Consider the following 27,614-nt stretch of genomic DNA (forward strand, 5'->3'; position numbering starts at 1 on the left):
AATAAATAAATAAAATCTTTAAAAAAAAAAAAAAAGGAACCTTCTTTAGCATTGCTTGAGTTGTTTAAGTAGAGATAATTTGCAAATTAGTGGTTCTAGCCAGACTTTTCACTGGGAACACCAAACTGAAGAGGCTGGGCTCCATAATGCTGTGGTCTACTCTTCACCTGGCCTTCAGTTTTTAGTAAGTATAAATGGACCTTTTCGAAAATCAAATGAAAGCCATGGACCAATCTCCCCAGAAAAATAAACAATTCACAGAATTCTGCATATAAATTTAGAAAAGGGACCTCATTTAAGAAGGCGTTGCTCTAAGAGTCATACTGATTAATGTCTTGTACTGAATCACACGCTCATATTCTCAACTTGTTCCCCAACTCTGTATGGCACTCCTCAAATTTCAATATAAAATGTGTTTCTTATATGTAATTAAAAAATGGCATGGGGGCACCTGAGTGGCTCAGTCGTTAGGCGTCTGCCTTCGGCTCAGGGCATGATCCCAGTGTTACGGGATCGAGCCCCGCATCAGACTCCTCCGCTGGGAGCCTGCTTCTTCCTCTCCCACTCCCCCTGCTTGTGTTCCCTCTCTCTCTGGCTGTCTCTCTCTGTCAAATAAAAAAAAAATGGCATGGTACTAAATAAATATTTCTCCAAAGAAAATATAAAAATGGCCAATAAGCACATGAAAAAGATGCTCACCATCATTAGCCATCAGGGAAATGCAACTCAAAACCACAATGAGCTACCACTTCACACCCACCAGGATGGCTATAATAAAAAATATAATAGCAAGCACTAAGCATTATAATAAAATATAATAATAGCAACCACTGATGAGGATGTGAATAAACTGGAAGCCTCATACACTTCTGGGGGGAAGAGAAAATGGTATAGTCACTTAGGAAAACAGCCTGGCAGTTCCTTAAAAGGCTGAACATAGAGTTACCATATGACCCAGCAATTCACTCCTGGGTATATACCCAAGAAAAATGAAAACATATCCACACAAAAACTTGTACGCAGATATTCATATTAGCACTATTCATGACAGTCCCGAAGCGGAAGCAACCCAAATACCCATCGATTGATAAATAAAGTGTGGTATATCCATACAATGGACTATCATTCAGCAGTAAAAAGGAATGAGGTCCTGATGCACGCTACAATGTGCATAAATCTTTAAAATGCTGTGCTAAGTGAGAGAAGCCAGTCACACAGGGCCATGTATTATATGATCCCATTTATGTGAAATGTCCAGAATAGGCAAATCCATCCACAGAAGGGCTGCCTGGGATGACAGGAGGATGGGTGGTTTGGGGGGAATGACAGCTCATGGGTACAAGGCTTCTTTCTGGAATGATGAAAATGCTTTAAAATTGATTGCGGTGATGGCTGCACAACTCCGTGAATACACTGAAAACCACTGAATTGTACAAGTTCAATGGGTGAATTACATGGTATGTGAATTCCATCTCAATAAAGCTGTTAAACACTACTTTGTAAAAATACGTATGAAGCGCTAGCTGCAAAAAACGGACAAAGTGGACATCATCAAAATGAAAACATTCTGCTCCTCAAAAAACATCATTTAGAAAGGAAAAGGCAAGCCACAGACTGGGAGAAAATATCTGTAACACATACATCTGATAAAGGACTTACATGCAGAATATATAAAGAATTAATAGTAAGAAGACAAACAACTCAATTAAGAAAGGGTAAAAACGTGGGGCGCCTGGGTAGCTCAGTCAGTTAAGCGTCCAGTTCTTGACTTCAGCTCAGGTCATGATCTTGGGTCATGAGATTGAGCCTTGCACTGGGCTCCGTGCTCAGCAGGGAGTCTGCCTGAGATTCTCTCTTGCCCTCTCCCTCTGCCCCTCCCCTCTCTAAAATAAATAAATAAATACATAAATAACTCTCTAAAAAAAAAAAGAATGGGCAAAAACATACGTCTAAGGTAACTATAGGGAGACAGAAAAGGATGCGAGGATGCTTGGAGGACTGTTCTGAAACTGAAAAGGCTGTAACAAGTTGACCCTGAAGAACGCCACCACAGATGCCTGGTCTGGATGTGGGCAGAATGAGAGGTAGACACGAGAATATCGGAATAGCTATTAATGACTACATACATTGTGAAGACTTTTACCACAGTGTGTTAGGAAAGATTCCTCACATGAAGTGGCCATTGAAAAAATAAAGTGGATACATGAGAGAGAGAGAGAGAGCCTGAGAAATTACTTGAGTTACATGGCTCTAACTTGTGAACTACTGGAACATTCTGTCAGGACTAGACACGTCAGGCCTGTACAACATGAACCCAGTAGCTGGCCATCCAACCGCCAAGCAGAGTGTAGACATAGCACGGATTCTCCACACACAGGACACTCAAGCAACCCTGCCACGCCCACCCCTCATGCCAGATTCTTCTGCCAAAAGACCCCTAAAAGAAGCGGGAAAAAATTTAGCCATAAATGCAAACTTCTGCCAACTGATAGAGTATCTTCCCTTGAAAAAAGGAAAAAAAGACACAAGGAGGAAAATATCCAGAAACCACTGCCATGCCAATGTTTACCATTGTGATGGCAAGAGGTATATGAATCAAAAGATAACCCTGTACTGGTCCACAGGACCCAGCTAAAAGAACACTGATTCATGAATCTATTTCCCTAAGTAAGACACAGCAGTTGAGCCACTGTCTTAGGTGGTTGGACACTGCCTCCTTCCTCTACAAAGGATTTAAGAGGCCATAAACCAATGAGAGCTACGCTTTTGGCTTCTGATGTGAGAGCCTTGGGTGAGAGACAGCAGTGAAAATCTGGTTTGGTTGTGATGGGCAGAATTTTGAATAGGAATTTGAATAGGCATAGGAGTTCGGAGCCCAGGACACAGACGGGGTTCCTCTGGCCGCACCAGATCCATAAAGGCAGAACGTCCTGAGAACTCTCCTCACCCTCTGGCTCTCTCTGAGACAAGAAAGATGACAGCTCATGCAACAGAGCTGTGGTCCGAGAGGAATCACCGCACACAACCCATGCGTTCGTGTACGAGCAAACACGGATGGAGAGTCTACTCAACATCAGTCGCTGAGCTAAGCACCAGGGATACTATGATGAATACAATGAATTTGGTTCTGAGGGAGGAAGACAGACATTCAACAAGCTGCTATACAGTGGTACCTAGGTGACTGCAAGTGTGATAAATGTTACTCAGCTCTAGTTGACTGTTGTCACACGGGAATGGAGAAGGCCTGAGGGCCAGAGCTGACTGTTATCATTTTTTTTTTTTAAATCAAAAGGCCAGAAGGGGGGCTCAAACAGCAAGGTCAGACCAATGGCCAGCACAAACTTGCTCACACCACCAAAGGGAAGCAATGCCCTGTGATGCCATTAAAAGCTGTTTAAGTCTTTGGATTCTGAGCCGGGCTGGTGAGGCCTATTCACCACTGGGTAATAGAGGATAAACAAACACATGATATAATCACTCCCCAAATACACATATACTAATACATAAACCAGAAACATTGTCTCTCATTTTCTCTCTCTCTCTCCCTCACACACACACTAATTTATACTCATTTATGTATGTACAACACACCATCACGTGCGTAACCCATACTCCCAGCCTCACACCAGCAAAGGTGTGTACACACATCACATCAACATAGCCACAGACAGGCACACAGAGAGGCCACCATACCAGGCTGGCTGGTGCTCCACTCCTCACTTTCTGGGGTGCTAGCGGTGGGTTGTCCCTCTGGATCCTTTCCTTCTTCTTGCTTCTCCTGTGGAAGAGAAGCCTGATTCCTGTCCTCATGGATTGGGGTGAAGCCCCAGACTCTATTCCAGGTTCCTGCCTGTCTCTCTGGTCACATGGTATTCTGCCCCACACAAGCGAAATTTCTTTTAGGCTATCGGCAGGAACATAGCCGCAGCGGGCAACCCCCACCAGGTGGACACAAACTCACATGAGCGTACAGCCCCTATGACACAGTCTGACTACAATCTTCCTCATTCCTCAGGCCTGCTGTGTGTTGATTTTACTTGCCCGCTGGAACTTTCATGCTCTGTCCCTTCCAGCTTCTCTGCAACCTTCTCTGCCTCTGGCCTCGTGACGGGGCTCCAGCGATGGAGCTTTCCATCTGCCTACACATCTGCTTGGGTGCTGCTTTATGTGAATGTGACTTAGCCCTGACACCAGACTGAGATGGGAGCTCCGGAAAACCGGAGGGTGATTTAATCATTTTCCTCTAACCCAGTACAGGACCTGAGTCAAAATGGGACCCCAAAATAGGATGAGGGAGTCATCATGTGTCTTCTCTGGCCTGGCCCCACAGCCTGAGTTAACGAAGAGGACAGTGGGAATTGCCATGTAGCCTCTCGCCTCCCCCCCCCCCCCCCCCCCCCCCCCCCCGCTCCCCGCAACTGCCCTCTTCCTACCAAGGCCTCAGGCTCTGACTCCTCCTCTGATGGGCTGTGGTATTCCCTGCGCTTCCTCTTCTTCATGGGTTTGAGAAGCTCAGAAGCGCTGGTGCAGGAGTTCTGGCCTGAGGAGTTCTCCACTATGACTGACCTGAGGGACAGATGGCCTAAGAGAAAGAACCATCCACCCTGCACCACCCAGTCCCTCTCCTAAGCCCTGAGCAGAAATGGGGAATGAGGGCCCCAAGGCAGAGCAAGTAGAGTTGCAATCCCCTCCCCCTTACCGCTCTTGGAACAGTTGCGGGCAGTCATCATTGGAGGAACTAGCAGGATCTGGACCCGCGCTTTGCTGAGGTCCACACTTCTGGCACTGACAGGTGCCATCATCCTCTGGGGGATCCTGGGGGGGCTTTTCTGGAGGATCCTGGGGGAGGTCCGCTGTGGGGGCCAAAGCGGCCTCAGGCCTCCCATCCATCACCGCCACACTCAGGCTCTGCCCACTTCGGAACCCACGCCCCCCCTCAGACTCCCCTGGACAGGCTCCCCACAGTCTTCTCCACCTCAGGACCAACCCCTGGGCGTACCCACAGAATCCAGGCCCTCCACCCCATCCTCCACCCCGCCCATGGAGACGCTGAGGAAGCTCGGGCAGAGCCCCAGCCTGGGGACTGGGGGGTCCTACCCGGCTGTTGGGTGCCCGCATCGCCACCTCCCGCCGGGGCCTCGCCATCTTCATATTCGGCCACACCTTCCGGCCGCAGCTCGGGGCTCGGGGGCTGCTCCGCTCCTACCATGTTCAGCGGCGCGTACTCGCTTATCCGGAACTGGAGTGTGGAAGGGTCTGAGGACAGGACTCCCGTACCCCCTCGACCCGCCTCCAAACGGCAGAGTCCCCTCCCACCGCCTTACTCCGCAAGGCTCGGCTCCCGGTGCCTCGCTCCAAGCCACGCCCCCAGCAGCCTGCCAGACTCCGGGCACCTCCACCCAAGCCATGCCCCTAGAGTCCCTCACTCAAAGCAGCACCCCAGAACCCTCCATCGCGGCCCCCTTCCCCCTCCTTCGCCCCGGGCCCCGCCTCCTGCCTGCTGGCCCCGCCCCACAGGTGCGGCTCTTCGGGCTCCCGCCAATCCCCACAGACACTGACCCGCAGGCCGCTCCCAGAAGGCGGGGCGGCGGCCTCGGTCCACTCCAGGAGCCGCACTGTGGTGGCGCTGGAGCTGGCCGCAGGTCCCGCGCTTAATTGCGGCAGAACGGTGGCCGTGACAGGTACGCTGCCGGCCACTCGCTCCGGAGCGGCCACATGGATCGGCTCCCGCGGAAAACAGGAAACATCCAGGGCACTGCTGGGCAGGGCGAGGGTGGCCGAGCCGGCTACGAACAAATACACAGACAGACATGACACAGGTGAGCCCGGTGGTCCTGCCCCATGCATGTGTGTAGGCAGGTGAAAGTATGTCCTTCCCGGGACCACACCTGCATAGGCAGGTATGGGAATGCTCCTCCCCCCAGGCCCCTGGCTTGGCCCACCTGGGATGATGAAGGCAGTAGCCGGCAGGTGAGAGCTGGAACCTGGGCTGTCTCTGGCCACCAGGTGCACGTTGACCTCTCCTGTGGAGGGCCCCTTCAGTGTCCTCAGCATCTCCATTTCGGCATTCCCCTCCATCCTGGTAGGCCTACAAGCTGAACACGACCGACCCCCAGGGCGATCAGGGAGGGAGGAGGCTTCTTTGAGGAGGAGCTGGTCACCCTCAGGCTGGCAACCTGCCAAGAAAAGCCTCAGCCTTGAGGAGAGCAGGGTGTCTTAGGAGACCACCATTAAGTCTGGCTCCTGGCTCTAACCAGGTCATCCAGGTGAGGCCGGGCCCTGCATCTCCCCCAGACTCTGGAAGATGGGCATGAGTGGTGGTGCTTTGTAAACTGTGAGATACAGGTACAGAACTGACTCTGGGGAGTAGGTCTCAGGCCAAGGTTCTGTCTGGCCGGCTGTCCATGACAGAGCCCAGGCTAAGTCCTAACTCCCCTCTTCTTAACCCCTACGTCTAACCCCACTAGAATCAATCTCTTCTTCCTGTGGGGATTTAGAGCTCTTAAGTACCAGGTTTGCTCTCACTCGTAAGGTCCATTTTCCTGGGAGGTGATCTTTCCCAGTCACATTATTTTATGCCCCTGCCCACAACCCTTCCAACCCCAAGCACAGGGTGAGCACTATAACATCTGTTGAACAAATGCATACATGTGAAGAGCAAAGAGGTGTTGTTTGAGAACCCAGGCAGTGCATGACTTTGCTATATAATAAAGCAAGGGCAAAAAAGGTATTTAATAAAGAGGTGGTTGAGCAAATAAATATATGGGGGAAAAAAGACCTAATGACATAACAACTATACTTAATATCTATCATTTATTTAACTCCTAAAACATATTGGCTGCTGTTCTAGTGCCTTACCAGCACTGTCCAGTAGAATTTTCTGTGAATTTTCTGCATATGTCTTATGCCTACATTGTCCAACACAGTAGCCCCTTGCCACATGTGGTTACTGAGCACCTGAAATGTGGCTAGTGTGCATGAAGAACTGAATTTTTTTAATCTTAATCTAAATTAAATTTAAACAGTCACAGTGGCCATAGTTGGACAGTAAAACTTTACACATATTATAATTGGCCTGTCGGCTCTACCAGCAAAACACATCTCAGAGTCTGACTTCTCTCCATCTCCTGGCTGCCATCAGCTCTCCTTGGACTTCAGAAACTGCCTCCTACCTCATCTCCTTTCTTCCTCTCTTGCCCCCTACAGCCTATTCTCCGGTAAGAGAAAGCTTTAAAAATGTTAAGCGACATCACCTAATTTCCCTACCTAAAATTTTTCCACGGCTCTCCATTGCCCTTAGAATAAAATCAAAGTGCTTCACCCTATAGAATCTGAACCCTGTCTTCCTCTCTGATCTCATTCTCCACCACTCTTCCCCTGTTTTCCACCCCCAACAAATACTGGTTTCCTTCTCCTCATTAACAAACACTCGCACCTCAGAGCCCTTGATCCTTGTTTTCCCCTCTGCTTAGAATGCTCCTCCCCAAGCTCTCTGCTTGACTGCCTGTTTCCCATCCTCCAGGCCTCGGCTCGGTGGTCACCTCCTCAGAAGAGGTCTTTCCTGGCCATTCAGTTTAAGCAGCATACCCCTTACCCACGCTGGTACTGCTCATCCCATGACTGTGTTTATTTCCTTTGCATCCTTCATTATAATCGACAGTGATCTTCATTTACTTATTTGTGTGTGATCGGTCATCCCCATAGAAATATAAGTTCCACAAAGGCAGACTTGTGTCTGTCTTGTTCACTGCTATGTAGACAGCCGCTGGAATTCTGCCTGCACATAGTAGGTGCTACATAAATACGTGTTGGATTTCACTAACTTCAACTTGTTAATAAAAAGCTCTGAATGTGTGATTGATACCTGGTTACTTTAAGGTGTTGGCAGTCCTTGACAATGGCTTCTGGCATACAAGTTAAAGGAAAACATGGCCTCGGCTCCAGATAGACATAACACATGTGAATCTCAGCTCCAGCACTTAACACCCGTGACTCTGAGTAAGTAGTTTACCTGACGTGAGCCTCAGTTTCCTTGTGTGTAAAATGAATGCAGTAATATCTACCTCAAAGGGTTCTGGTGAAGATCACATGCCAAAATGTGTAAAGTCTTGGTAGCAGCAGGCCTTCAACAAACACTAATCCACTCCCTTTTAACAGAAATTCCAGGGAGCTTGGTAGCTTCTGGCCGATAACATGGAAGCTACTTGCTAGCAAAGTCAGCTTGGAGGGGTTGCTGTCTCTCCCACTCCCCTCCCACCTGCTGTTCTTGGGCACTATGTTTATTTTCCAGCTTTTCCTCCCTAAAACAGAGAGTCCATCCTCTATATTATATAACCAGGTAGGTGAAGGCTAGATATACAACCTTATTAATGAAGGCAACATTCAAACCAAAGTGTGTTTCCCTTTGTTAAAATTATAAAATAGAATTCCCTGAATTTCAATTATTTTGCTTTGCACAGCTGATATACTTGTACCACTTTAAGTTCTTTTAGATAGAGTCAATCTTTTCATTCAAAACCTTGGCAGTCACTAAGAGTGAGCATGGTTACTCCTGGAAGAAGTCCATTCCTGTTTTGAAACCTCTCACATGTTTCGGGGGTGTCCAGGAAGGGTGGCTGAGGGGACTGCCCTTCTGCTCAGGTTTGTTGCCCTTGTTTCAGCAAACACTGGAGGGCCAACTAAATGTCAGCTCCATTCTTTGCTCTGGGAATACAGTCTCAAACAAGACAAAGTGCTCTCATGAAGCACATATTGTAGAAATAAGGGATAAGGTTGGGTTGGAGATGTAAACTGGAAAGCTGTCACGTATAGCTGGGTTGAAGACCAGAGAACTGAGTATAAAGAAAAAGGCAGGAGGTTTGGAGCTCACCAAGATTTATAGATTGGGAAGAGGAAGATCTGGTAAAAGAGCCTGCCTTCAGTTCAGAGGGAATCCAGAAGAGTCTGAGGTTCTGGAGGACACAGGAGGAAAGTTTTCAGGACAGTGGGACTCCTCAACACTGTGAAATGCCACTGACAGATCAAGTCAGGTGAGGGCTGAGAGCTGACCATCGGGGCAATAAGGAGGTCCTTAGAAACCCTGAAAGAGCCACTTCCGAGGAGCTGTGGACACAAAAACCAGATCGGAGTGGGTTCTAGTGAGAGATCATGGATTAGCTCAATATTTACGAGCACCTAGTATGCGCCAGGTACTGTTCTAGGCAATGAGGATTTGTCAGTGAACAAAACAGACAAAAACCTCCGCCACACACTCGACATTCTTGTGGGGGAAACTGACAACACGGTTTGCTCCTCATAGGAGAATGGGAGAAAGGGAAGTGGAAACAATGGGACTGACAACTCTCTCAAGGAGTTGTGATGTGAAGGAGAGCACGTGGAATTGGGGGACGGTGTTTAGAGAGTGATGTGTTCTCAAGGAAGGGGCGTGGGGTCTTTGCTGGTTTGTTTTTAAATAGGAGATGTTACAGCATGTTTGTATCTGATGAAAATGAGCCCATGGAGAGGATAAAAATGGACAGTGCGGGAGAAAAAGAATAGTTCTAGAAGAAAAGCCCTCGAATGTGCAGGAGGAAAGACGATCCAGGGCGTCTGTGGTGTTGGGACCCATCACATGTTCTTGTGGCTCCTGGCTCGAGGCACCTACTGCTTCTGAGTTCTTCCTCCCCAGCTAGACCATGAGTTTTTCTGAGGCCTGTAACTGCTTTCTCTGTGATCTGAATTCACTCTTCCTCTCCTGCTGCCACCCCTTGTGTTTGCAGCTCACGCAGCATTTTCATAAACATTGTCTCACTTGGTACACACAGCAGCACAACCGGTCTGAAATGGCTCCCAGCCCCAAGCCACGTGCTGGGAACCCATCCGCTCCTACCCCTATGGCCTGATCACACCCTCAGAACCCCACTCCTGTGTCCTCTGCACACATTGTTCCTTCTGCTTGGTGCCTTTCCACATCCCATAGGTCTGGAAAAATCTCAATCATCCTCCAAGATCCAGCTTGAGCGACCCCTCTTCTTTGAAGCCTTCCCAGAATCCACCCCCAAACAAAGTTAATCATCCCCTCGGCTGTGCTCCACTCCACCACAGTTTAACCATGCATTAACTTGTCTGTCTCCCCCAGAGACAGAACAAAGCAGCTGAAGTGCAAAAAGCCCGGCAGAGAGGCTGCACTCAACAAATCTTCACTGAATGAATGAATCCCGGAGCTGGGAGTAAAAAGTGGTCAACGGTGTAAGAAACAATAGTATGGAAATCCATAGAAGGTTTAGCCATTCTTGCCTTAGGGGCTAGAATTCCACCCCCCACCCCGCCCCCCAGCTGTGCTGCTCAGAGGCTAGGCGAGGAGGGGATAAAGTGGGAGCTCCTGGCTGCCCTGAAGGTTGTCAGGGGCAGCCCTCATCTGTCAGCTTCTCTGGGAACTGCCCTCAGCCAGGGGAGCTGCCTCGCCCAAGTGCCCTCTCCTGGAAACAGCCATCCTGTTAGACCAGCTGGTAAGGGGAATAAAGGCCTCACCCCTTGTCTCAATTTGGGATAACTCAGCAGGGCCCTGTCGGCTCCAGAGCTTCCCCTGGGACAGGCTGAGGCTTCTGCTGAGACTACATTGGCTATTCAACTTCTGCCCACCACCTGCTGTCTTTCCTGTCCTACAGGTGATATTCCCAAGGGCACACCAGTAAACTAAACGTGCGCTCGCATCTCCCTCTCGGAGTCTGGTTCCTGGGAACCCGACCTAAAAGAGCCATTTGGGTCCCCGGGGCCAGAGCGGTGACTGGCACATAGCATATGCTCAATAACTATTTATTGAATGAGTATGTCCCTGTTTATTTTCTCGTCGTCTCTCTACTAAGGTTCCTCCCAACTGCTTGCCCTTCAAGGCCTCGTATACAACAGACGCTCAATAAAAGCCCTGGCTCTAGGTGTTGGGGGTGGGGAGCAACACATACTCAGAGCCTCAGCGAGGCTGAGCGCCACAAACTTGGGGCCTGCCCCCCGCAGGCGCGGCCGGGACGCTGGAGGGGGGCAAGCCGGCTCGGGGTCGGGACCGCAACCCGTGGGCCCTCGGGGAACCAGCACACAGGGCGGCGGGCGGGGCGGCCACTGACCCGTCGGCTCCGCGCAACGGTTACTTTTTAAGACGCCAAAATGGCGGAATTCTTTTTATTCTTTTTCTTTATGGCAAAAAAATAATAATCCCATTTCCCGTTATAAAAATCGGAAATCAATGGTAGGAAAAAGAAAGTTTGCCAAATGACCCATTTCCTAAGAAACCCCAAAGCCCGCCCTCTACACCCTCCGTCGTATTAATGAAAAACTCTTAATTGACTGCATTTCGCTAAAAACGGAGCCACCGCCTTCCCCGCTCGCGGTCGCTGCCCCCCGCCCCACAGCCGCCGGCCCCCGCCCCGCAGCGCTCCGCCCGGACCCCTTCCGCTCCGCTCCCCCGCTCTCCTCCCCGGCCCGCGCCCCCCGCCGGCGGCGTTCGCCACGAGCCCCACGTCGGGGCCGCGCACCGGGCACTGGCGGCAGGGCGGGCGGCAGGGCGGACAGCGCCCCGCACCCCGGGCCAAGCCCCCACCGCGGGCTCCCTACCTGCGAGGCCCGCCCGTGGCTGCCCGGCGCCGAGCTGCCGTCCGAGCCCCGCGCTGCGCGCGCCTGCGCGCACAGGGGGCGGGCCCGCCTCCCTGCAGGACGCGGGGCGCAGAGCGCGCGCCGAGCGGGATCAGGGGGCGCGGGCCCGGCAGCGTCGGCCTAGTGGCCTCTCCACCCGCGACCGGACGGCTGCGTGGGCGAGGCGGCTAGAGATTCATCCTGCCCCCCACCCTCCGCGTCACGGCCCGCCGCGCGCAGTGGGGCGCGGGGCCCGCAGAGCCGAAGAGCGAGCCCGCCGGGCCCCACCTGAGTGGTCAGTGACAAAAGACGCGGTTGCGCTCCCGCACGCACCCCGGCTGGGTTGCAGCGGTGTCCAACGCCTTCCCACCGCGTCTGCAGTTCCCCGCCCCAACCCGGAGAAGGGGAGCCAAGGAGCATCCGAAAACGGCCTCAGAAGGGGTGAAGGGCCCTGCGACCAGAGGAGAGGAGGCCCAGGGCGGCGTGGGTTCCAATTCCGACCCTGCCAGGCATAAAGGGCGAGCGGCATCAGCGGCGCCTGCGTTTAGATGACCCTATTGCCATGGCTGCTGGTGTGACCTGGAGGACATCACCTTATCCTCCTGGTACTCCATTTCAACATTCGTAAAGACTCACTACTTCCTGGCCTATGGTTCCCGTTGTGGTGTTACCTTGAGCAAGTCACTGCTTCTCTGTGTTTCAATATCCTTGATCTAACTAGTCACATCTCTGTTGATGGTTCTTATTGCACAAAACACCTCTTTTTACACATATCACAGCTGTAGCTTCACATAGATCTGTTATTGAAGAGGTGGAGAGACTGCAAGCTTCAAGAGAGACAATTTTTGTATCCTTAGCTAAACCCAGCTGGACACTGACTGGGTGCCCAATAAGTATTTGCTAATAATATACTGCATGCAGATGAAAACAGGGAAACACTTGGTACAGTCTATAGCACGGGCCCCTTCTCCAACACGGTAAGATTTAACCTAATCCCTTATTTTACAGAAAAGGACATTGAGGTCCATTTGGCCAAAGGTCATGGCCATAGGTCAGACCTCCAGACTTCTGACCCAGTCCAGATGAGAAAAGGATTCCTAATTAATAGCAGGCAAATTGCCCAAATTGTGATCATTGGGTTTAAATTTATGCAGACTTCATTCTGGTTGCCACGCCAACGCATTACATGTGTTCTTCCTTGCTGCAATGTCAATTTTTAATCACATCTCATATTATTGGAACAGATCTGCATCAGTTGAGGACGCTGGTTGCCATAACAATGGAGGTCTCTTTATACACACCGATACACACACAACCATCCGCTCCTTTTCTCTCATCTCTACCCAGACTGCTTGTTCTAGATTTTCCAAAAGGTTTATTTTAGGTATTCGGATTACAAGAAAGTGATGAAACTACACAAACACATGGCTTCTCAATTACAAATGCGTCTTGCAGACAGTGATTCAGACAGACGAGTGGAATCTGAGCTAGCAGAATGTAGGAACCAACATGAGTTGCTGAGGCATTATTGTTCTGCCCATTAACCATCTTAACAGGTGGTCCTGATACTTTCGGTGGTCTTTCTTGCTTGAGCACCTTCAGGGATGGAGAGCTCCTCAAGTTGATGCGATTTGGGGAAGGTTGTTTCTCACACAGCCAGCATTTATTCTGCTGCTCCAGTATGCCCTCAGGAGCAAGGGTTCAAAGTCCAGTCCTTCCCTCAAGTGACAAACCCCTCTTCTACAAGTCAGTAGCCCCCAATGTCTTCTCCAAGTTAACCTTCTACCCAAGAGTGGACCCAAATTTGTTTGAAATGTTAACAGAAGCACTGGGAAAACTGTTAAGCAGCCTACACCTGTTTCTACAGAATTTAATTCACCATTGAAGCAGTCTATGTATTTTAGGAAAATCATCAAGATGTGCCCTTTATAAAGTTCAGGGTGAAAATACTGGTTCCAACATGACAGACTTTACTAATAGGGAGCCCTTTCTAGCCATAAACACCCCAGAATCCTGGGTAAAATATTACAAGGAAGAAGCAAGCAAAGGAGGAAGAAGAGTAAATTCATGGCTGAAAGGGTAACCAGCAGGGGTCAGAAACAAGAGACAGAGCAACTGGGGTGGGGGTGGCCTGGTGTCTCTCTTCCCCTGGAGGTGGTTATTGATTAGAGACAGGGACCGGCTGCTAGGGACTTGGGTTTCATCACACTTAATGGCAGGAGATGGGATCTTAAGTCCAAGTGGTACTGGGAGTATGAACTTAAACCAGTGTAAAGACTGGACACCTCCCATACCCAGACTATGTATTTGTGGGTCCACAGTGGGAAAGGCAAGGGAGACCCAAGTTTCCAAATATGATCAGCTTCAGGTCCTGCTCTCCCCCCAGGGCATGGGTTTATGTTATCCAGAAATTCAGACACTGACAAAATTTTATTTGGCTTTGGGAATGGAAGCTTATGTTTGTAAGCTCTAGAGCTTGCTTCAGTGAGGGCCAGAGCCTCAGCTATTTCCCTCACCCTGACCCTGCTAAATATCTGAACCTTGTTCTCAACATACTGATAGAATTCCCGTCTTAGGACACTGAGGTACCCAACAAAAAAGAATCACTCAATCAAGGCATATTCATTTTCTATTGTGGAACAAATTACACTCAGTGGCTTCAAAAAGCACAGATTTATTACCTTGTAGTTTGGGAGGTCAGAAGCCCTAATTGGGTCTCATCGGGTCTCAAGGTGTTTTATTTCCCAGTACCAAGGACTTTCTTTCCAAACAATTAGCTTGTCAGTGGGGACAAATACCACTTAGGAAAGGTGGTCCAAGAACCTGAAGTCTCTGTACAAGACATTATGTTGCTTTGCTCGGGCTCTGTCTGCTCCAGGCCATCTTCTGATTTCATTTTTCAGATGCCTTCATGTCCTAGTGCACTTGGGCTGCTAGGGCAGACCACCAGACTAGACTAGGTGGCTTACAAGAACAGAAACTTACTTCTCACAGTTCTGGAGGCTGGAAAATCCAGGATCGAGGTGCTGCAGATTTTGTGTCTAGTGAAGTCTTTCTGGCTTCACAAACAGCCATCTCCTTGCTGTGTCCTCACATGGCAGAAGGTGCAAGGAACTTTCTGGGGTCTTTTATAAGGGTGCTAACTAATTCCACTCAGGAGCACTCCACCTTCATGACCTATTTACCTCCCAGAATCCCCACCTCTAAATACCATCGCATTGGGGATTAGGCTTCAGCATCAATTTTGGGGAGATACAAACATTCGGTCCGTAGCACTTCATATCCCATAATCAGCTATTTGGAATGGGGTTGCTAGGAACTTACCTTCCAATCTCCCTTCTTCTTCCACTCAAGGAACACACTGGCTTTCTGGTACAAGCCACGTACTTGGACAATGTTAGCCAGATAAGGGGGTGGCAGAGTGGGTGGGTATCTCCCTCAGAAAAGCTTATCTACTGAGAGGCAAGAATAAAGTTCCTTGGTGTACTTGTTAACTCAAGAAGCTCTTCCCTGGCTTTGGATAGCAAATGAAAAAAAGCCAACTTCATCAAGTGTTATCTTTTATACGTTATTGGAATTTGAAGAGAATTTAATAAAGGGTCTGTTTTTAAAGGTGTGGGCAGGTTGTTAGAAAATCACAATTGTTAGCAAAAGACCATAGTGGCTAGGAAAAGGGGACAGTGGTTACTAGGACTTGGAACAAGAGGGCTCTGCATAGAAGACACTATGCCCTTCCAATGAAGACCACCACCAGCCTAAACTCTACAGGGAGGGAGCTGTTGGAAGTACTCCAATCTTAATCTTTCTCATATCCTACTGCTGCTCCCTAATGACTGAACCTAATCTGAAAACAGAGGGCAAAGGAGATGTGGATAGTCAATGGAGGTCAGCTTCCTGTGGCTCAGAATAGGCAGAGAATTGAGGGGTGGTGGTGTGGGAGTGCCAAATGTCAAGTATCTGTTTAGGCAAAATGAAATAACCCCCAAAGGTTTTCCTTTTCATACGTCTGTGGGTTGGTGGACTTAGGCTGGGCTGTTTCAAGCTGTAGGTGGCTGAGACTGACAGACAGCTTGGCCCCACCTGTCTCATCTCCTACCAGCAGGCTGACCAAGGGATATTATTCTCACGGTGATGACCGAGATGCCAAACACCACGCCCATTTGTGCAAGTGCTTCTTAAGCCTGCAGTTATGCTGTATGCTTCCTATAGCTAAAGTTACTACTTACCACAAATTTGGGGGCTTAAAATAAAAATTTATTACCTTACAGCTGTGGAGATCAGAAGGCCAAAATGAGCTGAGGGGACGTTTAGCCTGGAGAGGACCTTCACCAGGTCAGGCTCTGAGCAGGGCAGTGCTCCCTCCAGAGGCTGCAGAGCATTTAGTTTTCTGGCCCAGCGGTCCCGTCCCTTCCATCTCTAAGGCTGGCAGTGTAGCATCTTCCCAGCTCTGGGAAACAAGCTCTGCTTGTTTTCACATCAACTTTTTCTCATCTTTTTACCTATTGTAATTACACTGGGCCCACTTGGATAATCCAGGATCATCTTCCCATTTCCAGAACTTAGTCACATTTACAAAGTTCCTTTTACCACCTAAGGTAGCATATTGACAGGTTAAGGTTAGAAGGTAGGCATCTTTGGGGAAGGGAAGGGTAATATCTAGTCTACTAAACATGTCATGCATGCCAAAATTCCACTGGCCAAATCAAGGGACAGGAGGTACTCTGCTCATGAAGAGGGGAGATACAGAAATATGTGTAGATATGTAAAAGAATCTGGCAAGACCTTTAAGTAAGTGTTTACTGAATGTGAGTTTGGACCATTATGACTCAGGGTATTCCACTGATCAGCTTATTACAATCACAGCCACAGCTATCCATGCTGGAGTTCCTACCAGGTCTGCAGGGGAATGTCATCTACAGCAAAGGCGGACGAAAGCTGTAACTTAAGATCTTATTTGCTCATTCCAATTTTAATGTTGTTGTGTACTTTACACACTGAAATTTATGCTCTGAATTTCCTTCTCCCTCTATTCCTGTTACGCAGAGCAAGAGGACACATTATTTGCTTTAAACCCTCTGAAGGAGTGGAAGAGATTCTGTAGGGGTATTAAAGTTTCCTCACTCCTTTGCCAGAACTGACCCAGAATTCAGCTGAACATCTATTAGGGCAGGGTGTCCACATACTACTTATTCTGATCTGAGCAGTTTTTTTGAAAATGATTTTTTAAAAAGACTGTATTCATTTGAGAGAGAGAGAGCGCGCGCGCGTGTGCGGGCACGCACATGCATGAAAGCCAAGGGGGAGGAGCAGAAGCAGAAGTAGACTCCCCGCTGAGCAAGAAGCCCAATGCAGGGCTCGATCCCAGGACCCCAGGATTATGACCCAAGCCCAAAGCAGATGCTTAACCGACTGAGCCACCCAGGCACCCCTGCTCTGAACAGGTTAAAGCAAATCTGGAGTGCTGTCTGTTACTACCAGGCCCCACTGTTAAGAGGGACCCTGACCAACCAGAATACAGGGAAACAACAGAGATGGTTAGGGACTTTAAAACTGCTGCACTGAGACAGCTGAGGGGACATTTAGCCTGCAGGAGAGGACCTTCATAAGAGCAGAAAGTAGTCTGATCTGGGGGGGCCTGAGAAAGATCCAACTAGAAGCTATGAACACCCAGGGGCCCAGGTTGTGCTTGCCAAATACCATTTCCAAATAAAGATAACCAGGGCTCGTTGGAGAAATGGCTGCTTCCAGGTCTGGGACTAGAAAGTTGAGCCTGCAAATCCTACCATACCAGAAAGCAAGGAAACTGATAAGATTATTAGGCTGTTTCAAATGAACTCAGGAGGCAACCCGAGTTGATGTCCACTGACTAAAGAGAACAAGGCGACACCAATTAAGGAGAACTGCCATGGATTGAAAAAAGTATTGCAGATCATGGGTTCATGGTTTAATGGACCTAGGCAAAATCATCAATGCCTGCCAATGACAAAACCCCACCAGAATCTGATAAAGCCTCTAGAATAACAGGTCTCAAACTTGAGCACGCACCAGAATCACTTGGAAGGCTTATTATACCACCACCAATGGCTGGGCTCCACTTAGTTTCTGATTCAGTGATCTAGGGTGGAGCCTGAGAAACTGCAAATTCCCAGAGAATGTTGCCGATGTTACTGGTTCCACGAACACTTTGAGAACCATTGTTCTTCGGTCTAGAACATGCTAGATGATACCATGAGAATGCAATCAGCAAAATCAAGACTGAGAAACTACTCAACAGTGACCTTCAACAAATATACTGCAAAGAACAAGAAACTGAGGAGACTTAAGATATCTTTTAGAGGCATACAGCGAACTACCTTCAGCGGGAATGTCTAGGATTTCCTTCAAAATTATCTGGAAGGGAAGCAGACAGACCTATATTGTTAAAGCTAAGTATCCAGGAGGTTCATCACACTATTCTCTTAGCTGGTGTCTGCAATCTTCTAAAATCAAAGGAACAGCAATATATTTAAACAGCACACTCAAGGCTGTTTACGAATAGCTAAAAAGTAGTAGTGGCCACTTAACGCTAATACTCGGGCACCATATTCAGAAACTCTGCTTTGCCTACCTTTTCCTCAATTGGCTAGAAAAGTTTTAGGGTTTGACTATTTATAGAATGTTTTAATAGGAGCAGCTAATCTTTAAGGAGTGACTCTGCCAAGTGCTTTGATAACAGCATTTACCCCCATAACAATATCAGAGGGTACTGTTTTCTACATGAGGACGTGGCTTATTTCTATTTCATCTTTTCAATCTCTCATCTATTTAAAGTGGCCTCCTGCTCCTTTTTTGGCCCTAGGCTAGAACCATTCTCCTTTCAGAGGTAATGGAGTACTACCTGATGCCAACAAAGCTCTCCCTTCAGCAGCTCTCAAATTTGAAAATGATTGGCTCCCTCCCTAAAAACAAAAACTCTTTTTAACCTTATTTGTAAGACTGTCTACTCAGAGAAGTACTGATTTATAGGTTATTAAAAATGAGTACATATGATGCAGAGGACAGTCTCATTCTTGTGATATTCCTGTTAAAAATGCAATCATGAGAAGACATCAGACAAACCCAAATTGAGGGAAATTCTACAAGGTAACTGTCCTCTACTCTTCAAAAATGACAAGGTCAAGAGGACCTGGTCCAGATTAGAAGAGACCAAAGAGCCAGGACAACAAAATGTGGCAAAGGATCCTGGCTAATGTAAAGGCTATTGGACGACAACTAATGAAACAGAACTATGGACCACGAGAGTAGACACTACTGCATTGATGCTATTTTTGGTAGGCACTGTAGTTATAGTTTTTAGGTATAAAACAGCAAGATGTCTCTACTTTCCTATGATTCAAGAAAAAAAAAAGTAAATGAAACAAAGTATAATTAGTGAATGAGAAAAAGGTTATAGTTTTTTTGTACAGGATTTTCCTATTTATCAAAATAATTACTTGAAAGTGTATGCATTCTGTACTTTCTGAGCCTTCCATAATCTAATTTCTTGAGTGCTTTTCACTAGGAATTATCTGACACACACTTTTTTTTTTTTAATGTTTTAGGGCTGTTAGGAACTGAACTAGGATTTAAATCCTGCCTGTTTATAAATCTTCACAATTCTAGGACTTCCCTAGAAATGATATTGAAAATAGATATAAATAAACGGGTGTTAACAGTAAATATGAATTTAATTCAAACAGTTTCCTAGTGTTTGAGCTGCAAGACTTACTGTTACTTGCCCTTGTAAAATTCCAATGAACTATGATGAAACTATCTGGGAAGTATCAATTTTTCTAGATTTGCATCTCCAGAAGGACGCACAAAAAACTAGCAATCCTGGTGTCCTCCAAGGGGTCAGAGGTGGAATTTGCTATATTAACCCTTTTACAATTATCTTCCGACTTTTGAACGAACCACGATTCCTTTCTCTTCAAGTATAAAAAGTTAATCACCGGGGCACCTGGATGGCTCAGTTGATTAAGGGGCTGACTCTTGCTTTTGGCTCAGGTCATAACCTCGGGCTTCTGGGACAGAGCCCCAAGTTGGGCTCTGCATTCAGTGGGGAGTCTGTTTGGGGATTTTCTCTCTCCCACTTGCACACTCTCTCTACAATAAATAAGTACTTTTAAAAAGCTAATTATTTATTAAGTACTATACTAGGGGTCTACCTGTGGGCGGCTGTAACACAGCCAAGAAAATCTAAACAAGCTATCCAGGACCTAGATCATCAATTACACAATCCCATCAACTCACCCTTTTAGCTAACAGACGCATACATGGTGTTACACAATGATCCACCTTATTCAAGACGTGGTATTGCTCAAAGAAGTTCAAATTTAACGTGTAAATTGATAGATACTAAACTATGTAAAATCGCTCTATATTCTCATTGTTTGATATTGACTATTAAAAGTAGTATTTTTCATTCCTGTCACACAAGCCAAGGGATTAATTACTTCAATAAAACAATGCTGGTACTGAAAAAGTGTACTGATACATATTCATTCAGGAGTATACTAGTCAGCCATTTAAAATAGCAGACCTCTAGGTTTTAAGTAAAAACAAGTTGTGGAACACCACTCATGGTAAGAACGGCTTGTTGGAAGGAATAGGTTTCAGGACCAAAGTCTAGGCAGAGACAGATACTGTTAGCAGCAGCTACCTCAGCCAGGGGGCTGTAAAACTTTATGTTCCCAAGTACATATTACTTTTGTAATTAAAATTAAGTCAAAACTTAAGAACAAAACATTCAACTACCATAGCACTGAAATTGGATAAAGTCAGAAAATGCTTTCTGAAAACAAGGTAAATAATAAAAATGTTATGTTTCCTAAATGTAAACTGCCAAAGTTTAGAGTGCTTGAAGTCTAAATTAAGGAAATTAGGTTAAGGACTTTGGAAAAGGTGATTGAACTTCTTAGTTTTCCTGAGAAATAATTGTTATGGAAAATGTTCAGATTGCTACAAGGTAACAGGTAAGTGAATTTAATGTGAAAATAAAGCAGGACAATACAAAAAAGGTTTAGTACGCTTAATTCTTCACAGCAGCAGATAGTACTTATCATGTATGGCACTATTCTAAGTGCCTTCCACATATTAACTTTTATTTTTATTTTTTTAAAGAAGGTTTTGAGAAAGAGAGCACATGCGTACAAGCAGGGGGAGTGGCAGGCAGAGTGAGAGGGAGCAGACTCCCTGCTGAGCAGGGAGCCCAACGTGGGGCTTGAGCCCAGGACCCTAGGATCACGACCTGAGCTGAAGGTAGCCCCTTAACCGACTGAGTGGCCGAGGTACCCCTAACCTTTATTTTTAAAAAGATTTTTAAGTCACCTCTATACCCAACATGGGGCTCAAACCTACAACCTTGAGATCAAGAGTCACATACTTCACCAAGCCAGCCAGGAACCCTAGATATTAACCTATTTTCACAACTCACAGCTTATGCTTACTATTTCATGGATATCATTCAAGCACAACTGTTAAAGACTTGCCCAAGATAAACCATCCACAATGTTGATCCTAAATGCAGGTCTCTGAGGAACTGTAAACAAGACCTTTTTCTTCTACTCAAGTCAGAAATGGCTTGCCAGTGGCAACTCTAGTTCAAAAAACCATTTGCCAAATATTTGGCACTAAGTGGGAATACAAATAAATTCAAAACGAGCCTTTCCCTCAGTAAGCATTTTATTGAGGAGATAAAGCATAACGTGGGTTAACAAACTGGGAAAAAGAAGATACCAAGATGAAGGTAATTAACAACACAGGACTGGAACGTCAATCACAGTAACTGGTAGGACTCAAACTGGCCTTAAAGGCACTACGGCGTGTCAATCAACATTACCAGGTAAAAGAAAGGGGAATCATGATGTCGCTCATTTCTGTTTTTGCTCTCTGTTTAATACTCTATCTAGCCACAGATGTACACATGGCGTATTGTAGACTCTCAGATTCTACTTGTAAGTTAGCAAGGAACTGAACATTTCTGTCAACTCTGTTCTCAAGTGGGCCAGTGTTCTAGAGCTTTAACATATCCCATGATGTAGAGGTCCACAGGTATGGACTAGGACTAGATTTTCATGAAGTTGGTCTTTGCTATTACTAGAAAACTTATGTATGGGTGTAGGCATTTACCTTAAAATTACCCACTCTGGGGACAGCTAACAACGGAGATAAAACCTGCCTATGACCATGTGACGTTACACTAATACAGGAAAGCCCAGTTGAAGGACGACTTTACAAAGTCAAATTTCACACTGTGATATTCCCCCCTCCTTCCTTTTTAAAAGGCTGTGGTTTTAAAAGCTTTTGTTTTTTCCCTGAAAACAAGAGAACTTTGGTCAAAGCCAATTCTTAAACCAAATTTTGAAAGGCAGCTGGAGACGCGCCTCTTCATTTAAGAGTTGTAATTTCTGTTCTTTCAAGTAGGCAAAACGATGAACTACGACTGCAGACACCAGTGTCTTCTTTCAAATTCTGAAGTTTATACTGGAAAAAAACCCATTTCTTATGAATATCTAAATTTTACAAAGTATGAAAAGTAAAGAAAAGGTCATGGAAGAAGCATCAACCTTTTGGGGCACTATATTCCTAAGAGTAGGCTCTAAGATTTTTTAACAGGAAGCCCAGAAATTTCTCAAAAACAAGTCTTTTTACTCATTATCAGGTACTCCCAGCTACTCTGTGATTTTGACACTTAAAATCAATTTTTTTCAAGCACCCTCCATTTATCAGGTATGCCTTCTGGACTATCTGAGCCACAAACCAACTCTAGATTACCATGCTTTTCTAGTCACACCTGTGGCATGATGAGCACTGTACCACCATGCCCTACTATATAGTACAACCCAGCCCTTGATACCTTACAGTGATAGCTCCTAGAAGAAAACTGAGTCAAATAACCTACATCTTAGTTACAAACCAAGGTTAATGAGTGCTTTTAAATGAAATTAAAGTACTTAAAAAGATATAAGGTAATTCATTTCTCATACTGCAATTTCAACTAATTAGGTCTACAGATATATGGACTACCTGGTTACCCAGAACCTCCTACAAATTTGCAGTGTAATTTGGCTTCCACAGCTTATCATTACACTTCATAACAAAGTACAGAAAGTTTAGGGTTTACCCATGTAAATTCTTTTCAAGCCAACCATTATGTTGTAAAGTTACAAGGATGATCTAACCAATTATCACATAACCTCTTCAACTACAAGAAGGACTGATTGTTGGGTAGAATTTTACTTTAATCGGCAAACTGATTTTACCAGGCAACCTATTAAGTGCCTGTTAAATGTAATGATCTTCCAGCAGTAAATGCAGTATTTGCTTTTCTACTCTGAACAAGAATATGCTAAATTTCCAATAGTAGAAAGGCTACTTCCATTTTTATATAACAAACATTAAAGACCATAGAACCATACTCTAACAAAACACTAATTACACTGACCACTTACAGAAAGTGGGACTACTAGGCTAAATGGGATCCCAAGTGTTAAGAACTACTTCTTCAAGAGTTTGATCAAATTTAAGTTTGAAAAGTTTCATTATTTAAAATCTAATTTAGGCAAAATCATATAACTGACTACAAAATACCTTTTATTTTTAACTTAACTCAACGGGGCAGATAGACTTTGGCAAATTTGATTAACAGCACAAAATGTTATCCAAATGGAATAATTTATTGCTGGTCTGAGGCTTGCCTTCTTTTACACTTAGATAGAATTTACATTGTTTCCACAAAGAGCAAATTATCAGTATTTAAAGGAATTTAATAGTGACCTATTCAGTAAGGCAATCATCTTGGTAGCAAATTTTTATTGAAATCTTACATAACTCAAGCTTTATAAAAAGCCAACATAATTGAAAATTGGGGTCTCCCTCTAAAGCCTTAGGTATTCAAAGCTTGAAACGGTTAATTTAAAAGCAAACAAAACAACAAAATCCCTGCAGCAGATCCTGCTGAAATACTTAAAAAAAATCTAAATGAGCTTAATCTTTACAAAAGTTATTTTAGCTCAAAAGCTATAAAATCAAAGTTATCTTAATTCTACAAAGAAGGGAGAGGGTCTTTACTTCATGCCACCATTTCTTTAGAATCTCATTTTTTTCATCAAATTTGGCCACAAATCAAATTTCTGTGTGCCCCCATTTTCAGGAGATTCCTCTTGCAGAAGAGGCCAAGTACAAATATGGAAGAGTAACTGCCTAAGCAAGTAGGAAAGTGTTCCATAATAGTGTGCAAAGAATATAGAGTTCTAGGTTAATCTCTGGAACTCGATCTGGACCGTGATCTTGACTTTGAACGAGATCTAGAGCGGGATCTTGAAGCTCTTTTTGGTGGAGGGGACACAGAACGTGCCTTTGAGGGTGGAGCAGGTAGGGGTGAATTTGAACGAGACTGGCTTCTTGATCTAGATTTTGACTTTATATCACCTTTTCCATTTTCTTTGGGGGAACGAGATCGAGAACGAGACCTGCTTCGAGATTTCTCATACTCCTTAGATCTGCTTCGAGAGCGCGAACGGGAGCCCCGATCAGACTTGGGCTTAGATTTGCTTTTTGATCTAGATTTCCTGCCTTTTGATCGAGAACGTGATCGACCTTTGCTCCGAGACCTGGATCTAGACAAGAAGAGTTGGGATTTTTTTTCAGTACCTTGCCAGAACATACAAGTACAGTAATATTCAGAAAAAAAGACCTCACAGCTTATTATTTACCGGGAGCGACTTTTTGAGATACTTCGAGATCTACTGCGGCTGCTCCTGCGACTCCTACTTCGTGACCTTCTTCTAGACCGTGACCTATAACCAAACACAATAAAAACCTTAACTTCGATACATCTCATCAACGTGAACTTTTGTGTCATTTACAAAAAAACAATACACAAACAAAATGTAATTCTTTACCACAAATTAAATCCACCTGAAAGCATCCTGGAAGAGAACTCAATGATGCACAATAAAAAAGAGATCAAGTACTGAACTAATTACAATTAAGTCTCAATTCAAGTACTGCCATTTGATTTTTCTTTGCTCTTGGCAAATATCGTTTCCTCTCCTCTATTTCTGAACAAATTACCTTGATCTGCTTCCAGAGTAAGATCGCCTATGGCTCGTTCGTGGCTTATCCTCAATGAGCCTAATGTTTCTGCCATTTATCTCTGTACCATCCAGTTTATCCAAAGCACGCTTCATGTCAGAGTAGGAACGGAACTCAATCACGCCTTCATTTGTGCGCTCTTTGTGGGCATCCGCATAGGTTACTTCACCTGCTTGCCTCATGAAATCCTAAAAGAACAACGAGACTGGTCAAACCTAGAAATGTAAAGAAAAAGATCTACATACCGTACTCGAGACTCGGAAATAAAGTGAAACAAAGGCCTACCTTTTAAACATTAGCCATATGACTTTTATCTCAAATTATAGCACGTACCTTTAAATCTTGCCAACTGCAACGACTAGAAAGGTTTTCTACAATAAGCCTGAATTCTGTACGAACAGGTGGTCCGTATTTGTCTCTGCCAGAGGTTCTCCGACTGCTGTATCCACCTCCACCACCTTTATCACATGAAGAGAATAATTAGATGCTTTGCAATGATAGGGATGAATGTTTTTTGAAAGTTAGTACAAACATATCAACTTTTATTTACTGGAGTAGGACTTTGCTATTATATTGCTAAACCTTCGATACAGTTGTGATTTGCCATAAATTAAATTAAGGGCAAGTCAAACAGACTAAATCCAACTAAACTTCTCCTACAATCTGTTAGAGAGTGACTGCTCCTTTATTCAATTTACCTCGCTAAGTTTTATTTTACAGAACATTGTAAAATATAAAACTTAACTGATTACATGCATTTCTACATTTTACAAAAATGTTTACTAGTTACACTAAGTACTTACATCACAGTGTGAGGTTTTTGGTGGTGGTTTGGCCACAAAACACGCAAGGTAACAGTCACCTAGTTCAGATTAACCAGTTTTGTCTAACCCTTGGAATCCTCACCATCACCCTGCGTCTAATGGCAAAAGGCTGCTGTCGTCATGGCTTCCGGTAAGGTCAGCCAAAGGGTCATAGGGCAAGGGTCACACAATGTATGGAAAAGCCAAGGCCAATCAGGAAAGGCAGTCATCTTAGCCTCAGTGGACACAGCCTCAGCCCCATTGGTCACTTTCAAATTGAAACATCAAGGACTTGTTAAAAAGTTTGAATTCAACATGCAACAATTTCAACATCAAACATTTAACATAACCAAACCCCTCCCACCTCCTCCCAATAACATGCCCCAACTAGTTCGAATACAGCATAAAGCTTATTTAAGTCTACTTTGTGGTATCATACCACATTATTTCAAAATAGTATTTCTTTGGCCCCCGCCAATTTTAATAACTAAGACCTAAACTTAAAACCCCTCCTCTGACCCCGCCCCCACCACCACCCCACCTCCACCCCGCCCCCAAACTTCTACGCTAACACATTCACATTTCTAGCTAAAGCACTGTCAGGTAAGTGAGGGGAATACAACAAATACGGCCATCCCTCACTTCCTCCGTGGGCAGAGCTCACGACAGTGCTGACAGGGGCCCAAACCACCCGCCCCTCCCAACTTAGCAAAAAGCAATACATAATAAAATTTAAAAACCCCCAAACACCCCAACCCTAGCTAGGCAAAACCCACAACCCAATCCCCGCGCTCCGGCGTCCCGTGGCTGCCCCGGGCAGGCGTGAAGGCAGCAAAGCCCGGGGACACTGGAATCTATGGACCCCTGCCACCGCGCCTGCCCGGGATGGGAGGCCCCACCCCGCCCACCCTAAGCCTGCGCCCGCCCCCCAGGGTCCCAAAGACGCGGAGCGCGCGGGGGTGGGACTCACTGCGGCTTCCGTAGCTGTAGCCGTCGCGATCGCGACGCGGGCCCCGGGCGTGCTCCACGATCACGCGCTCGCCGCAAAGCTCTTTGCCGTTCAGTTCGTAAACGGCGTCGTCGGCGTCGCGGGAGTCCTCGAACTCCACGAAGCCGTACCTGGGGGCGGTGCGAGGGCCGGGGACCGGCAGGCGTCGTTAGGCCGGGAACGCGCACGCGCGCGCTCCCACCCCCCCGCGCGCGCTCCCGCGGCCCCGCGCCGCCGCCATCTTGGAGGCCCTGCCACGCGGCGCCGCGGCCTTGGCCCTCTTCCGTCCGGCGGGCTCCGCCGCCGCCAAACCCGGGGCGTTGCGGGCGGACGCGGGCGCTCAGGCCCGACTCACCCATTTTTGAGGTCTATTTCGAGGAGGCGGCCATAGCCACTGAAAAAGCGCTGGATGTCCTTCTCCCGGACGTTGTAGCTAAGGCGTCCTATGTAGACGCGCGGCATGTCCGTGGCGGGCAGGGGCCCCGAAGGCTGGCTATCGAACGGCGGACCGCAAGGCAAAAGCCGCGGTGCGGGTGCGGGGACGGCGAAAGCCCGAACACGCGCCTCACACCGCAGCGGCGGCCGAGTCCAGCCACACAATGGTGCGCGCGCGCCAGGGCTGCGCTATAAGGGCGGGCGAGCTGGGGGCGGGGTCGACGCGTGACGTCAGCGCGCAGCACGTACCCTCCCGCGCTGTAGCCCTAGGCTCGGGGGTGACTTGCAGGTCCACCGCTCGCGAGGTGTCGGGGAAGTGCGGTTCTGCTCGCTCACAGTGTTTTTAACGCCCATCTTTCTAAGCGCAGTGTCCCGTCGTCGAGCCACAGACTTGTCTTCTAATTTGTACTTTCTAAAAAACTTCCTCTCGGTGATCTCTCCCGGGACAGGCGCTCGGGAGGCGGGCCAGGAGGACTCCCGTTTTTCATTGGTTCTTGCGGTTGTCATAATAGGCCTCCGTGGTTTCTGATTGGCTCCTGAAAGCGAGGGCGCTCGTTTCCTCCACTGATGGGTTAACGCTCAGTTTGGCGGGGAACTGGCGCTCGGACACAGGTGATTAGCTCATTTTACCGCATCCCGGGCTTGAGCTGCGAAGTCGCAGTGACCCG

The 27,614-nt window shown here is 46.7% G+C and overlaps 2 protein-coding genes across 3 annotated transcripts in view; both read right to left on the reverse strand.

The window, feature by feature from the left end:
* L3MBTL1 (L3MBTL histone methyl-lysine binding protein 1) overlaps positions 1 to 11,149 on the reverse strand; it is a 30,740-nt gene extending 19,591 nt beyond the window's left edge. For both annotated transcript variants that reach the window (XM_048222157.2, XM_026503525.4), the window contains exons 1-6: positions 5,943 to 11,149; positions 5,560 to 5,786; positions 5,098 to 5,239; positions 4,700 to 4,853; positions 4,434 to 4,566; positions 3,694 to 3,778 (exon numbers count right to left, since the gene is read on the reverse strand). In XM_048222157.2, the coding sequence (XP_048078114.1) occupies positions 3,694 to 3,778; positions 4,434 to 4,566; positions 4,700 to 4,853; positions 5,098 to 5,239; positions 5,560 to 5,786; positions 5,943 to 6,078 (877 nt within the window). In that variant the 5' untranslated portion in view covers positions 6,079 to 11,149. The remainder of the gene's footprint in view (positions 1 to 3,693; positions 3,779 to 4,433; positions 4,567 to 4,699; positions 4,854 to 5,097; positions 5,240 to 5,559; positions 5,787 to 5,942) is intronic.
* Positions 11,150 to 21,288: 10,139 nt separating this feature from the next.
* SRSF6 (serine and arginine rich splicing factor 6) lies at positions 21,289 to 27,161 on the reverse strand. The gene is made up of 6 exons (XM_026503524.4): positions 26,867 to 27,161; positions 26,494 to 26,642; positions 25,054 to 25,178; positions 24,700 to 24,908; positions 24,339 to 24,422; positions 21,289 to 24,242 (listed from the first exon to the last, which is right to left on the reverse strand). The coding sequence occupies exons 1-6, from the start codon at positions 26,971 to 26,973 to the stop codon at positions 23,882 to 23,884; spliced, it is 1,035 nt and encodes a 344-aa protein (XP_026359309.1). The 5' UTR covers positions 26,974 to 27,161; the 3' UTR covers positions 21,289 to 23,881.
* Between the last annotated feature and the right edge of the window lie 453 nt (positions 27,162 to 27,614).

Source organism: Ursus arctos, unplaced genomic scaffold, assembly GCF_023065955.2.
Source record: "Ursus arctos isolate Adak ecotype North America unplaced genomic scaffold, UrsArc2.0 scaffold_16, whole genome shotgun sequence".
In the NCBI taxonomy this organism is placed as follows: Eukaryota; Metazoa; Chordata; class Mammalia; order Carnivora; family Ursidae; genus Ursus; species Ursus arctos.

What these genes read in the sequence shown, in the direction of transcription:
- SRSF6 (XM_026503524.4), bottom strand. Translation starts at nt 26,973, where the DNA reads ATGCCGCGCGTCTACATAGGACGCCTTAGCTACAACGTCCGGGAGAAG. An exon ending in GCAGTTGGCAAGATTTAAAG is followed by an intron (nt 24,909 to 25,053) that starts GTACGTGCTATA and finishes TTGTTCTTTTAG; the next exon opens with GATTTCATGAGGCAAGCAGG. An exon ending in ATCTCAAAAAGTCGCTCCCG is followed by an intron (nt 24,243 to 24,338) that starts GTAAATAATAAG and finishes CTTCTTGTCTAG; the next exon opens with ATCCAGGTCTCGGAGCAAAG.